General features: G+C 39.9%; 1 protein-coding gene across 1 annotated transcript in view; it reads right to left on the bottom strand.

The window, feature by feature from the left end:
- The window catches only part of abcg8 (ATP-binding cassette, sub-family G (WHITE), member 8), a 58,044-nt gene that overhangs the window by 38,791 nt on the left and 1,396 nt on the right, over positions 1-17,857 (bottom strand). Inside the window, exons 3-6 of the mRNA XM_059985712.1 lie at positions 12,534-12,690; positions 10,953-11,191; positions 8,269-8,401; positions 3,195-3,464 (exon numbers count right to left, since the gene is read on the bottom strand). Of these exons, the coding sequence (XP_059841695.1) occupies positions 3,195-3,464; positions 8,269-8,401; positions 10,953-11,191; positions 12,534-12,690 (799 nt within the window). The remainder of the gene's footprint in view (positions 1-3,194; positions 3,465-8,268; positions 8,402-10,952; positions 11,192-12,533; positions 12,691-17,857) is intronic.

Below are 17,857 nucleotides of genomic sequence, written 5' to 3'. Positions count from 1 at the left end.
CAACTAATTGCAAATTTAGTGGGAAATCAATGATGAGTGAAAGCTATTCAATATATCACCTGTCATTAATAACCCTGGTTGTAGCAATGCTGCATTGGGGAAATGTTTTTCATTGGGGAAACAAAGGCAGAAATCAGAATTAACTTCCTTCTGCCCCTCTCCCAGGGTGGTCTGATCACCTTCCTTGACGGGAACAGAAATGAAGTATTTCTGGTCTCTGCTTTTGTTTTTGCAAAGAAAAAATCTATTTGCAAGATATCATGATAGGATTCTTCCACTGCAATCTTGGATGCGTTTGAAAGACGACTTAATTAGCTATAATGTACTGTGGGTAATACTAAAAGGGATGTGAAAACTACAGTATAGTTTAACTATCATGTCTCCACATGACAAGGAAATGAGAACTGAGACTGAATAATGAATACTTTTGAAAACTGACAGCTGCCTGTTGCTGCTTCATGGTTTGCTAATGACAATTGAATGCCAGTAGGTCAAACATACATGCAAATATTCTGAAATGCTGCTTAATTATTTTACAATGTCACAAGGAGAGAACTTGCTGACAAATGGCAGGTGGAATGTGTTTTATAAATGCTGATTAATAGATCAGCTTATTGCAAGATCACCTTTGACCACTGACAGATCAACGTGGAGGTTCACTGTAAATGTGCAGACATAAGCTGGAATCAATAAAACCTAACTCCAGGTCTGGCAGCAGGTGGAGCATAATGCTTATGACATGAAGGTTGGCATTGTTGTGAATAGTGCAGAAGGTTGTCATAGGTTACAACGGGAAATAGACGAAGCAGAGCTGGGCTGAGAAGTGGCAGATGGAGTTAAACATGTAACAGTTTGAAGTGATACACTTTGGAAGATGGAATTGAAAGCATGATACAAGGTTAATGGCAGGACTCTTAGCAATGTTGAGGAACTTTTAGTCCAAGTTCTTAGACCCCTCAAAGTTGATTGGGTGGTTAATAAAGTATATGGTGTGTTGGCTGTCATAGACTACACATGGAGCATTGTGTTCAGTTTTGTTTGCCTTGGTTTGGAAGGATGTGGAAGTCTTAGAGAGAGTGCAAAGGAAATTTATATCAGGATGCTCACAAAATGCTGGAGGAACTCAGAAGGCTAGACATTTTGTGTGTGGTGCTAGAATTTCCAGCATCTGCAAAATTTCTCGTTTGTTATCAGGATGCTGCCTAGATTTGAGAACGTGTCTCTTGAAGGAAGGTTGAGTGAACTAGGACTTTCCTCTTTGGAGCTAAGGAGGTGTATAAAATTATGAGAGGCATAGACAGAGCGGACGTCCAGAATGTTTTTCTAAGGATGGTAATGGCTAATACAAGAGATCATGCTTTTAGGGTATGTAGAGCTATGTTTAGGGGAGATGTCAAAGGTAGGCTGTTTTTTCACACAAAGAATGGTTGGTGTTCGTAACATATTGTCGGGCCATCGTGGCAGGGGCTCCTGCATTAGTAATTTATAAGAAACTCTTAGATATGTACATAGATGAAAGAAAAATGGAGGGTTATGGGCTGTGTAGGAGGAAAGAGTTAGAGTGATTTTGGAGTAGGTCTATTTTGGTTGGCACAACATCATGTCTGAGCTGTGCTGTACCGTTCTATGTTCTACAATGTGAGAGAAGGTCACAGAATGTGACCAAAAAGTCACCTTGCTGGGGTATTTGGGACAACAAACAAGAGGCAAATCCACTGACTCCTGGACTTGGATTTGCTGTGAATATTGATCCAACAGACCTCATTTGTTGAAGCAGAGTTTTGAGATAAGATGGTTGTTTCTAAATTATGGATTCATGCTGAATAGGAATACTTCAACCTTCAGTACATCGATGGCAGCTTCTCATCATAATTTGTAGTGATTCTGTGGAAACCGTCCTCTGTATTGAGGTCAAGCAATGGCACCGGGAGGCTCTCAAAGCTCAATAATGCTGTGATGATAAAGAACTAATCCTAGAGAGCAAGCTGGTTCACAGGTTCACTGGTATTTAAGCATGGTATTAGCAGAGCAAATGCACTTAAACTAATGAACACCCAATGCACAACCTAATGATTAAAGTCACTCAAATTCAATATAGATAGGGTTGTTGGGATTTATTTACTGGCTTATTGTGACATTCAAGGCATTCATGTACAAGCCCACCAAATCCATGCCAGCTTTTCACAGAACAATCCCATCAATTCCATTCTCATTTCTCTTTGCCCCTTCAACTTATTCTGCCTGATGTGCCCATTCACACCTTTAATCCTTTTGTCAGTTGCCCACACAAGAAGTCATTCAACCTATTGGTACTGCTTTGGTACGTGGCATGAAACTGGAGCAATTTGCAGAAATCCATGTGGTCACAGGGAGAATGTGCAAACTCCACAAGGACAGCGTCACAGTACAGTAGGGTAGTGGTTAGCACAATGCTTTACAGTACCAGCGACCTGGGTTCAATTCCTGTCTGAAAGGAGTTTGTACGTTCTCCCTGTGTCTACATGGGTTTCCTCTAGATGTTCCAGTAAAAGATGTACTGGTTGGTAGGTTAATTGGTCCCCGTAAATTGTGCTGTGATGAGGTTGGAATTAAATTGGGGGATTTCTGGGTAGTCGAAAGTGCCTATTCAGCACTGTATCTCAATAAACAAATAATCAGATGCTGTGAGGCTGCAGCTCCAGCTGCTGGGCCACCACACCACCCAGAAGTATTTGGATCGATATTTAAATTTAAATGGAACTGTGCCAGAACAAAGAGGGGTATACTTCTGAAATTCCGCTAATGGCTCAGAAGAAACATTAACCAATATTCGCTTTCAGGTGCTGACTGGGCCAATGAACATTTTCAGCACTTTCTCTCTCTTTTCATCTTACAGCCTCTGAAAGGCTGTCAGTGCTTGAGGTAACAGCAAGGATGGATAAAAGCTACTATAATGAGAATCACTGTGAATAGTTCACAGATGCTTAATGTCAGAAAGCTTCTTATTCTCTATCACTGTCATGGAGCCAGTGATATAACCGAAAAAGTATAACTTGCATACTTTTGATTTCAGTCTAATGAAGAGTTCCCAACCTGGGGTCCACGGACCCCTTGATTAATGGTATTGGTCCATGGCATTAAAAAGGTTGGGAACCCCTGGTCTAACATGTTGTAATTACCATAGGGAACTAATACCAGTATATCTATTTACTTACCATAAAAATCACAAGGATTGCAAAACCTTAGACAGGGATATCCAATGGAGGTAAAGTAGGGAATCATATCCCTAGCTGTTCCACAATAGGTTGTTAATCCTGAAGAAAGGAGAACTACCAGATCGAATAAGTGAAATATGTCCGACCGTGGCTGATGGATTGACATTAGGATCAGTCGATTTCCTCTGGCAAGTCTTGAGAGAGTCATCACCAAGTTGTGTGCTGTAAAACTATCAAGTCCAGATGTAGGCTCATCTAATATTAAAATACCTAGAATGACAAAAAAATACTGTAGTAAATAAAACCAAGAAAGCAGCTTAAATAGTGGCTTTTCTGCCATACTGGAGCTCGTATTTCATTGTAAGATAGTGGTTCCCAACCTGGGATCACAGACCCCGTGGTTAATGGTAAGGGTCCATGGCATAAAAAAGATTGGGAGCCCCTGCTGTATGCCACCGCAATTAGAAGGGATTGATATAGGCATTAAACTGATGTTATATGAAGGTAGTGGAAATACATAGAATAGTACAGCACATTACAGGCCCTTTGGCCCACAATGTTATGTTGACCCTCAAACCCTGCCTCCCATATAACCCATAACTTTAAATTCCTCCATATACCTGTCTGGTAGTCTCTTAAATTTCACTAGTGTACCTGCCTCCACCACTGACTCAGGCAGTGCATTCCACACACCAACCACTCTCTGTGAAAAACCTTCCTCTAATATCCCCCTTGAACTTCCCTCCCCTTACCTTAAAGCCATGTCCTTTTGTACTGAGCAGTGGTGCCCTGGGGAAGAGGCACTGGCTGTCCACTCTGTCTATTCCTCTTAATATCTTGTACACCTCTATCATGTCTCCTCTCATCGTCCTTCTCTCCAAAGTGTAAAGCCCTAGCTCCCTTCATCTCTGATCATAATCAATACTCTCTAAACCAGGCAGCGTCCTGGTAAATCTCCTCTGTACTCTTTCCAATGCTTCCACATCCTTCCTTTAGTGAGGCGACCAGAACTGGACACAGTACTCCAAGTGTGCCCTATCTAGAGTTTTATAGAACTGCATCATTACATCGCGTCTCTTAAACTCTATCCCTCGACTTATGAAAGCTAACACCCCATAAGCTTTCTTAACTACCCTATCAACATGTGAGGCAACTTACAGGGATCTGCAGACATGTACCCCCAGATCCCTCTGCTCCTCCAAACTACCAAGTATCCTGCCATTTACTTTGTACTCTGCCTTGGAGTTTGTCCTTCCAAAGTGTACCACCTCACACTTCTCCAGGTTGAACTCCATCTGCCACTTCTCACCCCACTTCTGCATCCTATCAATGTCTCTCTGCAATCTTTGACAATCCTCTACACTATCTACAACACCACCAACCTTTGTGTCATCTGCAAACTTGCCAACCCACCCTTCTACCCCCTCATCTGGGTCGTTAATAAAAATCACAAAAAGTAGAGGTCCCAGAATAGATCCTTGTGGGACACCACTAGTCACAACCCTCCAATCTGAATGTACTCCCTCCACCATGACTCTCTGCCTTCTGCAGGCAAGCCAATTCTGAATCCACCTGGCCAAACTTGCCTGGATCCCATGTCTTCTGACTTTCTGAACAAGCCTACCATGTGGAACCTTGTCAAATGCCTTACTAAAATCCATATAGATCACATTCACTGCACTACCCTCATCTGTATGCCTGGTCACCTCCTCAAAGAACTCTATCAGGCTTGTTAGGCATGATCTGCCTTTCACAAAGCCATGCTGACTGTCCCTGATCAGACCATGATCCTCTAAATGCCCATAGATCCTATCTCTAAGAATCTTTTCCAACAGCTTTCCCACCACAGTCATGAGGCTCACTGGTCTATAATTACCTGGACTATCCGTACTACCTTTTTTGAACAAGGGGACAACATTCACCTCCCTCCAATCTTCCGGTACCATTCCCGTGGACAATGACATAAAGATCCTAGCCAGAGGTTCAGAAATGCTGAATATTTAAATATTTTACAGAGATCCCTAAAAATACAGTACACATCAGTTAGTATCTCTGTGGGGAGAAACAAACTCAATGTTTCAAGTCAGTAACTTGAAATTAATCTGGGAAAAGGGATGAGGCTTTAAGCCTTTCATTGTCAGGGGAATGAAGTCTGGAAGGAGAAAATGATAGAGAAACAAAAACAGAAAATTCTGGAAATACTCTGCTGATCAGACCACATCGATGCGAAGAGCAAAATTAGCTCCAATTCTCTTCCAGGAGATGTGGCCTGACTTGCAGAGTATTGTCAATTTTTTTTTATTATTACTTTAGATTTAGAGCACCTGCAACTTTTTTTTTATTTTCATGAATATCGGGAAAAGGTTTTGATAACGTGGAGGATAGAAGAATTTAAAAGCAAAGGCGATGGCTAGATTTGGGGACCGTTTTGTCAAACACCTTCACACCATCCTCAACAAGCAACATTTCCTAGTGGCAAACCATTTTAATTCCAATTTCCAGTCTGTCATGTCAATCCATGGCCTTCTCGACTGCCATGTTGAGGCCATCCTCAGGGTGGAGGAGCAACACCTCATATTCCATCTGGATAGCTTCTAACTTCTAACTCAAGCTGTTCCACCCCCCTTTCTTACCTATTCTTCCATTCCTCACTCTGGCTTCCTTACTTTTCTCTTTTCTTCACCTGCTTATTACATCCCCATTGTCACCCTCCTTCCCTTTCTCCCATGGTAAACTCTCCTCTCAGATCAGATTCCTTCTTCTTCAGCCCTGTGCCTTTTGCATTTATCACCTCTCAGCTTCTCACTTCATTTCCCCCCTCTCCCAACCATCTGGCTTTACTTGTCACCTTCTGGCTTGTACTCCCTCCCCTCTCACCAGCTTCTTATTCTGGCTTTTTCCCCCTTTCATTCCAGTCCTGATAAAAGGGTTTGATCTGAAACATTGACTGTTTATTCCTTTCCATAGATACTACCTGACCTGCTGAGCTCCTCCAGCACTCTGAATTTCCAACATCTGCAGAATTTCTTGTCTTTATGAACATGGTAAGTGCTGGTTCAGTGAAAGCATAAAGCAGAATCATTACAAAAGCTGTTGTCAGAAATAATATGGCCACCATTTTGATTGACATTGTTCAATTCAGCTCAAAGTTCAAAAGTACTTATTCAAAAGACAGCATGCCATTAGTTCCAAAAACTTAGGAGGCTAAGGAGAGAGCAGGGGTCCCAAACACTCTTTCCAGATTCTTCAAAAAATTACTTGTAATTCTTTAAGATATCTCTAGTTCTGGGGATAAGCTGGCTTTTTTATCATTCGGTGTTTGACTTAAGTATGTAGACACAACAACCTCTGGAAAGAACTTGATGGGATAAATAATTCTCATTATCACAAAACTCCTTACACCCAAACTTTAATAATTGTGCAAGATTTCCAGAACACGAAAAGTCATGTCAACCTACCCAAAAATAGATGAAGCTCACCTATTGGTTCGTTTTTCATATTAATCTTTCCAGATATCTGTGTAAAAGCTTTTAGCACAAGTTTATCACACCAGTCTTAATGACTCCCAAGTAATTTTTTCTACACATTTTTCCCATTTTGATGTAAAGCATCTACTAAATCTTTTAAAATTTTTATTCAATTTTATTTTATTTTGTTTCAGCTTTTCAAAATGTTTTTACTATTTTGATTTTTCCCAGTATTGATATTACTATTGATATTGATATCAATGATATGGAGCATTCCCCAATACACCAGTGAAACATGCAGTAAATCTCATGAGTCTCCAGACCCAATAAACAGGTAATAAATACAGAAATAAGCGATGATTAGAGTCCTGAGAGTGACTGGAGCCTTGTCAAGTGGCACATCAAAGGACATCGACATCTAAATGGCAGGCAATTTCTTAAACACGTCAAAGAAAGTAATAAAACAAATATTGTGTGGAATTAGGAAAGAAAAATAATGTTTTCTAAAATCACTGCCATTGTACTGAATCAAAATGAAAATGTTTATTTATTTATTGAGATACAGCACGAAACTGGCCCTTCGAGCTGTGCTGCCCAACAACCTCTGATTGTCTCCCAATCACAGGACAACTTACAATGACTAATTAGCTTATCAACTGCTACGTCTTTGGACTGTGGAAGCAAAACCAGAGCACCCAGAGGAAACCCACACGGTCATGGGGAGAAGGTACAAACTCCTTACAGATAGTGTTGTGTAGTAAACAAACTTAATGTCAAGTATGGGGTGACATTGAAAGATCATAAAGATTAAATAGCACCAAGAAACAGAATATATAAGAAATTGTCTCTTTAAGTACCTACTTGAATGCACACAATGTAAAATCTACCTTTTTTTGGACGTCATGGATGGTAAAGATACAAAAATGTATCTGTGGAAATAAAAGGTTTCAGAGAGGGTGAATCTCTGATAAACTGATGGTCAGATCAGAATGTGACAGGTTGATACAAAACCAAATCAGTTTGCAAAAGCAGCGACATACTTTTTAATTCTTTACAGAATAATCAGAAAAGGGCATAGTGCCTAAGGTTTGGAAAACAGCTAACATCTGAAAACAACTTTTCAGATTGGAAAATTCCAGGAAATTGTAGACTGACGTCACTGCCTTATGCTGCTTTAACAGGTAACTTGGAAGAAAACAATGAAAGACTTAGCCTAACAAACCTTTAAAGGCATAAGTATTTATTCATGGGAGGGAGATCATTCTTAACAAATGTATTGGAATTCTTGGAGAAAATCACACTCCCTGTTGATGAAGGCAATTCTATAGATGTTCTAATAACTGTTCTCCATGTTAGTGACTGGCGCACAGGGGATAAAGTCATGGAATAGCAGACAGGCTTTTGTAGGTGAATCAGAATTTGGCCAAACTTAAGCAATGGGGAAGGTGAATGAAGGCTCGAGGTTATGATCAAGAAAACGTAAAAATCAGTCATATAAATGCTACTAGCAGAGAACGCTTCTCAATATCTAAGCTGGTTGGTAGCAATGGTTTCAGGTAAAAATCTCAGCACTTTTAGAGATAATAACGTGACTGTAATTTGTTTACCAGGATTCCACAGAAGCTGAACTCCAATGCTCACTCGACGCCGCTCTCCTCCAGAGACTCCTCGAATTAAGTAATTCCCCACTTTAGTATTTGCACATTGTCTCAGTCGGAGTTCTGCTATGACATCCTCTACCTGAGAAATGTAAGAAACCACTTTAATAGTTATCAATCACTCTATTGTTGCTTTGCTTCCTAAGGTTGTCATAGCCGGGGTGGTAGTGGGGATAAGCTCCCACTACCTATAAAGTGCTCCACATAGCGTGTGGCTTTAACAGCCTCTGCCAACCAAGTCCAACTCTTGGCCTTCACATGTGGCTTAGCTACTAGGCCTGGCAAAACTGTTTCTACTGACAAGAGAAGGGGCAAAGGCGGACCACTAGTGCCTCAAAACTAGTTGCTTCGGGCAAGTAGGGCCTCATCAGCCTTGGACAGCAGCCTGCCTAGGAGAAAGAAAACTCTGACTTTAAACACCCATGGGAATGTCTTTGGGAGGAAACCCTGAGGAAGAAATCCCAAGCCGGGCTCCCCAAGGCAGCTTGATGTTCTTCAAATCTTCCCGCCCACGCTTGTGTCCTGGAGCAGACACAGTTCACCAGAGGTGCAAACCCATGATCCCCTGGGATCAATGGCTGCCCCTACTACTACTATTACTATTGTTTCTTTAACTTTTACGGCCTGATCTTCACTAAATCACTAAGGCAACATAACTTTACATAAAGCTCTGATCATCTGCTAAATGTAAGTCCTGATGGATCAGCATATGGTTCATTGGTGCTGATTCCCATGTTTCCTGTAAACTCACTGGGCCCATTCCTGTGCTTCATTTCCTGATTCCCATGTTTCCATTAAACTCACTGGGCCCATTCCTGTGCTTCTTTTCCTGATTCCCATGTTTCCTGTAAACTCACTGGGCCCATTCCTGTGCTTCCTTTCCTGATTCCCATGTTTCCTGTAAACTCACTGGGCCCATTCCTGCGCTTCATTTCCTGATTCCCATGTTTCCTGTAAACTCACTGGGCCCATTCCTGTGCTTCTTTTCCTGATTCCCATGTTTCCTGTAAACTCACTGGGCCCATTCCTGCGCTTCCTTTCCTGATTCCCATGTTTCCTGTAAACTCACTGGGCCCATTCCTGCGCTTCCTTTCCTGATTCCCATGTTTCCTGTAAACTCACTGGGCCCATTCCTGTGCTTCATTTCCTGATTCCCATGTTTCCTGTAAACTCACTGGGCCCATTCCTGTGCTTCCTTTCCTGATTCCCATGTTTCCTTTATGCTTATTGGGTTCACTGGAAATTTTATTGTACTTCTGCGTAACACTCGGGTTTGACTGAGTGGCACGGGCTTGTTGGGAAGGGCCTGTTACCATACAGTTTCCCTAAATTAATAAATAGATTGACTGACAGACAAACAAACAAATTAAAACTTTGTTTGGGTATCAATTGGAATAAGATCAAATTGTCTAAAGAAAATCTGGCACTTTGAAGCATATTGTACTAACAGAATTCTACTCAAAATAAAAACTCAAGTTTTTTATGTTTTTTGTAAATCCTAATATACTGTATACAAATGTTCATAGGGATGAACACAGAATGACAAGGTGATTCATCTGCCTCAGAACTACTTACTTTGGTTCCAATTAAAATAGAAAACTGATGGCTTTCAACTACTCATAACTTGGTATCAGACGGTACAAGAGTTATGACCTCATTTGAAAAATCTTCAGAATCCCGGACATACAGAAATGAAAACTGCCTTTTTGATGAAATAGAGGGTATCTACTTGATTAGAATAATGCAGTTTGGACTTGTGCCTCCTTGCACAACACCAAATGATCAGTACTCAAATGTGAAATGGAAAACGCTCAAACCTTCTGCCGCAACATCTTTCACACTCTGAAAATGAAATTATTATACACAGAGTTACTTAACAATTCTAAGTTAATTTTTAAAAGGCTTAACAGTGATGTCCATGCAAATGTTATGGTACTGAATTAATAATCCATGTTTGAGAATCTGCAAAAACTAATCCTGGTAAATGACCACAAAACTATCAGATTTTTGTAAACAAAGGAATTCATTTTAACAGAGAAGATAACAAGTGTCCTTTCTGACATTGATGCACATGTGACTTACTTGGATGCATCAAATCATCATGTATTAAGTTGATACTACTGGTTAACATTGTGAGATTACAACCAAGTCTGATATTCTTTGTCATTCATAAAAAAGGACCAAAATTGACCCAAATTCTATGAGAGAAAATTTTTATCCAACATTTCAGTTTTCTTTTGCTAGTGATTTGTGACCTGTACAGGTGAATTTCTGTTATCCAAACTGCTGTAATGCAGGGGTCACCTGTACGCTTTACAGGCACCACTTAGACAACCTGACATAGAAATCCTGGCTGATATTTTTTCATCTCCCTGACAGAAAGGTCAAAGCAGGAAATTAACTGACACAGCAGAGATGGAAGCTGTGATCTTCATGTCTCTGTGATTCTCAGTGCCACACAGAACTGTTATTTTGGGAATGTGGTGAGGGTTATGAAATAACACCTTGCAGCGCAAGGTGTAGAACAATGGGACAGATCAGTGACATTAATTTTGAATTATACTTTCAGAGAATCATTAACAGCAGATAAAAGACTGAGCTCTCTCTGTGTTTTGAATTTTTATGAACCTTACCCTTTTATTTCTCTGTTCTTCAGTGAAGTCCTTTGGAAGACGTAACTTCGCAATAAAGTTCAATGTTTCTCTTACAGTGAGGTTGGGTAACAATCGGTCATCTTGTCGCACATGCGCAATACATTTTTTAACCAGTTGCTTGTTCACTGGACTTCCATTGATCAATATTTTTCCTGACTTGCTTCCCCCTCCTTCATCTCTGCAGGTAATGATGTCAAGTAAAGATGTCTTCCCACATCCTGTTTACCCACAAAGAGTCATAGACACTTAGATTCATATCCATCCATAAACTACTGAATAATAACTACTATTGTTTAACTTACTTTAAGGAGCAATATCAAGTAAATTTCCAACATGTTCATAGGATGTGTGTTCTTCCTTTAAGTAGCTAGTATTCAATGAGAGTTAAGAAAGGATAATGTTATAACATTGCCATCTGCAGGAATTGGCTGTGTGTGGATTAAAGATGGTGGGAATATCAAGTCAATGCATTAATATTAGCAGAAGTTTGAAATTATTGTTCTAAAGCACAGGAAATTTGGAGGTGCTCTGGTTAACATAAAAATAGTTGTGTCACTAAGCCTAAAATTTCTGGCCTTAAACAACTCCAATTGACAAAACTGCAGCATCCAGAATAACATAAAAGTTATTTTCCGTATTTCAAGTATTGGCTGCACATTTTAAAAATTTATTCAATAAGTTTTCTAGAGGGCTCTGACTCAGTTAGAGGTAAAGTTTCTCAAAGAATTGACCATTAATGATGGCAGACTATTCAATTATTGATTCGACAGACCTAATTGTGTGGTCCGTCCAAACTGCTCATAACCAGAAAACCATTCTCCTTCTGCAGCAATAAACGTTGTCTGCAGTTACATCAGATCACTGTATTCCACATCCAAAATCTATTCCTGTCTAGAATGACTTTCTAAACAGCTATGTTATAAAAAATAAACAGATCCAAAAATTGCTTATGTTAGGAAACTGAAATTAAAATAGCAAAAACTGAAAGTTCGAGTTGCATCAGTCGGTAAAGAAACAGAATTGATTTTTCTGCTCAAGGAAACTTCATCAAAACTGGAAAAATTAGAAGATGTGATTTTAATTTGCAGAGAAGGGAAGAGTCCAGAGAATAGAGATTCTGCCAAAGGAAAGAAACAAAAACACAATCTGAAACTAAAAGTTATGCACTTTCTTAAATTATGGACACCTAGTGAGGGGTGGGCTCACTTTCTACCTGTGCCACATTAATTTCCATCACGTATACAGAATATTATTTGCTGTCCAGGCCCAGGGAGGGGTAAAACCTCCTCCCACATCCCAAAGACTGGTCACTGTAAACTGCCCCTGAGTGAAGGTTGAATGGCAGAACCTGGAACTAATGGGAATGTGAGGAAAAAGATTTAAAAAATTATAATTAGAGAAAGGAAAGAGATTGCTTTGTGAACTGAAGCAGGGCATGCCCTCGTCGCAAATTAACATGCTCAAAATATTGCCTTTCATTCACAAATAAATACATGCATTTATATCACACAATTAGAAAAGCGATTACAAAAAGCTTTCATTAATTTGTACAACTCTTACCAGAACTCCCAATAATAGCCAACATTTGCCCACTTCTGACTTTAAGATTCAAATTCTTCAATGCTATTACTTGTCCATCTGAATTTGAATTCCATTCCCATGGCATTTTTAGTTCTGCCAGTTTTTCATACCAGGGGATCTGTGCTGCAGTATTAACCTGCAATTGGCAGCCAAGAAAAACAAATTAAAATGTTATGTTGAAACACCATTTCCGGACAACACTGTAAAGCACATCAGACTCCAGTAATGGACCAATTACCGTATGGTATAACACTTGAGTTAGACTGTTGAGGGATGTCCATAAGACTTTGTCCACAGGATATTTGGCACATGGAGTTCGCTCTGCCATTGCACCATGGCTGATCCATTTCCCTCTCAGCTCCAATCTCCTACTTCCTACCTGTAACCCTTCATGACATGACCTATCAACCTCTGCTTTTAATTTACCCAATGTTTGCCCTCCACAGCCATGTGTGGCAACAAATTCCACAGATTCACCTGTCTCTGGTGATAGAAATTCCTCCTCATCTCCATTCTAAATGGATGTCCGTCTATCCTTAGGCTGAATCCTCTGATCTCAGACACTCCACCATACGAAACATCCTCTCCACATCTGCTCTATCAAGGCCTTTCATCACTCGATAGGTTTCAATTAGATTCCACTGCCCCCCCCCCCCGTCACCATTTTTCTGAATTCCAGTGAGGACAGGCCCAGAGCTGTCAAATGCACCTCATATGATAATCCTTTCAATCCCAGAATCCTTTTCGTGAACCTCCTTTGAATCCTCTCCAATGTCAGCATATCCTTTCTAAGATAAGGGGCCCAAAACTGTTCACAATACTCCAAGTGAGGCCTCACCAGTGTCTTATAAAGCTCAACATTACATCCTTGCTTTTATATTCTAGTCCTCTCAAAATGAATGCTAACATTGCATTTGCCTTTCTCATCTCCAACTCAACCCGAAAATTAGGGAATCCTGCACAAGGTCTCCCAAGTTGCTTTGCACCTCAGATATCTTAATTTTCTCTCCATTTAGAAAATTGTTTACCCTTTTATTTCTTCTACTAAAGTGCATGACTATATATTTCCCAACACTATGTTCCATCGGCCATTTCTTTCCCCATTCTTCTAATCTGTCTAAGATCTTCTTTAGCCTCTCTGCTGCCTCAGCACTATCTGCCCCTTCACCAATCTTTGTATCATCTGCAAACTCGGCCATAAAGCTATCAATTCTGATATACAAGTCTTTGCCATATAATGTGAGAAGAAGTGATCCCAACACAGACCTCTGTGGAACGCCACAATCTCTTCAGCCACCTCCTTCAGAACAGTGGGGTGTAGATGATCTGGTCCAGGGGATTTATCTACCCTTGTACTTTTCTGTTTCTCAAGCTCCTTCTCCCTAGTAATGCCAACTTCACTCACTTTTGCCCCCGATTCTTGAACTTCTGGCACGCTGTTAGTTCTTCTACAGTGAAGACTAATGCAAAATACTTATTCAGTGCATCCGCCATTTTCTTGTCCCCCATTACTACCTCTCCAGCATCATTTTCCTGTGGTCCGATATCTACTCCCTCATCTCTTTACTCTTCATATATCTGAAGAAACTTCTGGTATCCTCTTTCATATTATTGACTGGTTTACCTTTATATTCCATCTTTTCCTTCTTTATGCCTTTTTTTGTTGCCTTCTGTTGGTTTTTAAAAGCTCCCCACTATTTTTGCTTTATTATATGCTCACTCTTTGATTTTTTATGTTGGTTTTGACATCCCTTGTCAGCCACAGTTGTTTCATCCTGCTTTTAGAATACTTCTTGTTCTTTGGGATGTATCGATCCTGCTCCCTGAACCTCGAGCTATTGCTGTTCTGCCGTCATCTCTGCTAGTGTTCCCTTCCAATCAATTTTGGCCAGCCCTCTCTCACACCTCTGTAATTCCCTTCACTCCACTTTAATTCTGATACATCTGATCTTTGCTTTTCCTTCTCAAATTACATTCTCCTGTAAGTGTTTCTATTTAGCCGATCACAGGTAGGGCCTTGATGGTTTGCTACAGTTGTCCATTCTCTGTGCCTTGACTAAGATGGGAAACTCATTCTCCTGATTTTACTTTTGTTGCAATGGACATTTATGTGATAGTGGTTTAGGTAGGACTAGGCTTGGCTAAACATCCTTTTTATTAAAAAAGACAGTCATAGGCTCTTGCATAAATAATAGTGAACATATTGCAGGCAAATGTGGAAAAATTGCCCATACTGTTTGACAAAAATATCCTCCAAAGTTTTAAAAATGATTGTTATCCATGAAGAATGCCTTTTGATGTAAGGTTATAATAATGCAGAAATCTGCTCCAAGCTGCAGTGGTTTCTTCAGAAAATAAGAACAAAATATTCTATTCTTCTATATTATTAACAACATACCATAATAAGAGCTATATACATAAACTAAAAAGAATTTAAATGTTTTCAGGTATTAATTGTCAACATTTTAGAGATCCTGATTCAGGAAATCCATTGCATATTAAGATGATATTCTATTTCAAAATGGATTAAAGCTAAATTCCACCCCTTGGCAAGATCTGATTTACAACCTTCAGTATATATCTTTGATTTTTTAAATGTTATGATAGTTGTTTAGGACATTAATTTAATGTACTGTTATATAATGTAACTGGTCCCAGCACACTGTTTGCAGTTTTACAATTGTACCACCAGAAGGCAGTATGAGAAACTGGATTCCACATTATTGCAAATCAATTAGTACTTTTTTTATGTTCCATGAGAGCTGTGCAAATTACTTGAAATTAATCTTAGCTATCTCTAATTTTCAATGACAGGTGGTCAGGTTTCAATGTCACTACTCAGTAATAGACTGAGTTATGATACAGTCTTTCACTTTAAGGCTTTAAGGCAAGGGGAGGGAAGTTCAAGGGGGATATTCGAGAAAGGTTTTTTTCCTCAGAGAGTGGTTGGTGCGTGGAGTGCACTGCCTGAGTCAGTGGTGGAGGCAGACACACTAGTGAAATTTAAGAGACTACTAGACAGATATATGGAGGAATTTAAGGTGGGGGGTTATATGGGAGGCAGGGTTTGAGGGTCGGCACAACATTGTGGGCCGAAGGGCCTGTAATGTGCTGTACTGTTCTATGTCTACGTTTTGCTTTAGAATAGAAATGGGGGAAACCCTGGGCACTTCCTCTTGGATTGAAGTGGTGACCTCTAAGGAGGAGATGAATTTTGTCACTTCATCCAAGGAGCTGACCAGGTCAAAAAGTCACTGCTTATCTCCCCTTCATAGATGGTGCCTGACTTGTAAGAGTTGTGAATTGCTGGATTGCAGCATATGTCCAACTGGTCTGGTTAAGCTAATAAAGAGAAAAAATATGAACTACTATGACAGATGGTTGACCTGGTCCTTTTTGATACAAAGACATCTGACTGAAGTTGTAGAAACTAACACTGGGTTGGGAAGGCTGCAATGCATCCAAATAAGGAAGAGGTGATGTTTCTTGAGCTTGTGTTAGGCCTTACTCTGACAGTGAAGGAGATCATAGGCAGATATTTCAAAATGGGAATGAGACAGAGAATTAAAATGGAAGACAACAAGAAGCTCAGGGTCACTCCTGCAGACTAAACACAGATTTCCCATCAAACATTTGACCCGCATTCTGTTTCTTTAGTGTAGAGGACTCTTTATTCTGAGCACAGAGTGAGGTACAAAAGATTGGAAAAATGCGTATAAATTACTGCTTCACTTACAAGGAGCATTTTGTTTGCTGTAAGGTGAAGAGGTGAAAAGACAGGTAATGCATAACCTGTATGTGCTTGGGATATACCAAAAGAGTGCTTGGGATATACCAAAATAGTGACTGGTCTGCAAAGAGAGCTGACCAGGGAATCAAAAATTAAACTTTCTCTTTAAATGCTACAAGTGGAGTGAGGGGAAGGAAGGATGTGTCCAGTGCTGAAATTTCTTGGAGGTGTCGGCAATTGTGAAGGAAGATTTGTTGAATGTGGAGGCTGGTGGAGTGGAAGGACCAGGGAAGCACTATCCCTGTTCTGTCCAGCAGAGGGAGAAAGTACTGACGAACAGCAAAGAGATTAAGCTATTTAAAGGGGGCTGTTAAATACCTCGCTCTTGAAATATAGCGCTAAGAAGCTATTTTAACATTCACACATAAATCATTTAAAATATCTGCAGCATTTCTAAGCACAGAAATTAAAAAAACTAATTTCTTCAAACCTAATGAAATAAGAGCAACTCACTAAATATTGGACGAACTCAACCAGTCAGGTAGCATCTAAGGAGGGAAATGAACAGTTAACATATCAGGGTGAGATGTTGACTGTCCATTTCCCTTCGTAGATGTTACCTGATGCTAAATACCTCCAGCGGTTTGTACGTTGCTCCAGATTCTAGCACCAGCAGTCTCTTGTGCATCTATCGAAATAAGAACTCAATTTAAAGGAAAATCTTTCCCGGTGCAAGTTTTATGACAATGGTCAGCATCAAAACAGCTAGTCACAATGAGTCAACTTACAAAATGCTTACAAGCAGTCAAATCAGTTTGACGTGCACATCTGGTGCCTATTGTACAGTGATGCACAGATCAGTTCTATTGATGAAGAGATGCTTCCCAATAATATTAATGTGAAACCAAACATTAGTGAAATAAAACTAAAGTGAACAGTTCAATTAATACGACTTTAAAAAATACAAGATCTTTTGAAAATTTTAAAGCCAATTCACTTAGTTTTTCAAGTTGTAATTGGTAACTGTATTCATTTAGCAGCTATATAAATCACTAAAGGATAGTACACTTGCATCTTCAGATTGAACATTTTCCACCTTTCACAAGTCTCATTTAAAATACCCCAGTCACCAGCTTCTGCAGATCCTGGTATAATACCACATGCATGCACACGGGAAACTTCATAGATTCTGAATAGTGAACTTATTCCCCATCTTCAAGCTTGAGACACAGTTCCTTACTAATGACGTTTAACAAAGTCTTTAATATAAGGGTTGCCGCAATAATTTTACTTTCTGGAAACTGGCTACGTCAGACGAATCCATAGTTACGAGCAGAGTACTGCACATGCGTGCAATGTGAAATAAAAAGTGCTGCAGACACTCAGCAGATCAGAGAGCAAGGCCGAACAGGGAGAGAGGCAAGGTTAGTTCAGGTTAACGAACTTTAATCACTTTCCAATTTATATCAAAGATCATTGGCTTGAAACTTTAACCAGATCTCTCTTTCTCTCTGTATCATGCTTAACCCTTTAGGTTCAGTGCTGTTTTCATAACATACTACCAGTATATTAT

This window comes from Hypanus sabinus, chromosome 12 (assembly GCF_030144855.1).
Source record: "Hypanus sabinus isolate sHypSab1 chromosome 12, sHypSab1.hap1, whole genome shotgun sequence".
In the NCBI taxonomy this organism is placed as follows: Eukaryota; Metazoa; Chordata; class Chondrichthyes; order Myliobatiformes; family Dasyatidae; genus Hypanus; species Hypanus sabinus.
Note: the sequence above shows the minus strand (reverse complement) of the source record. Positions and strands in the feature narration are given on the sequence as shown.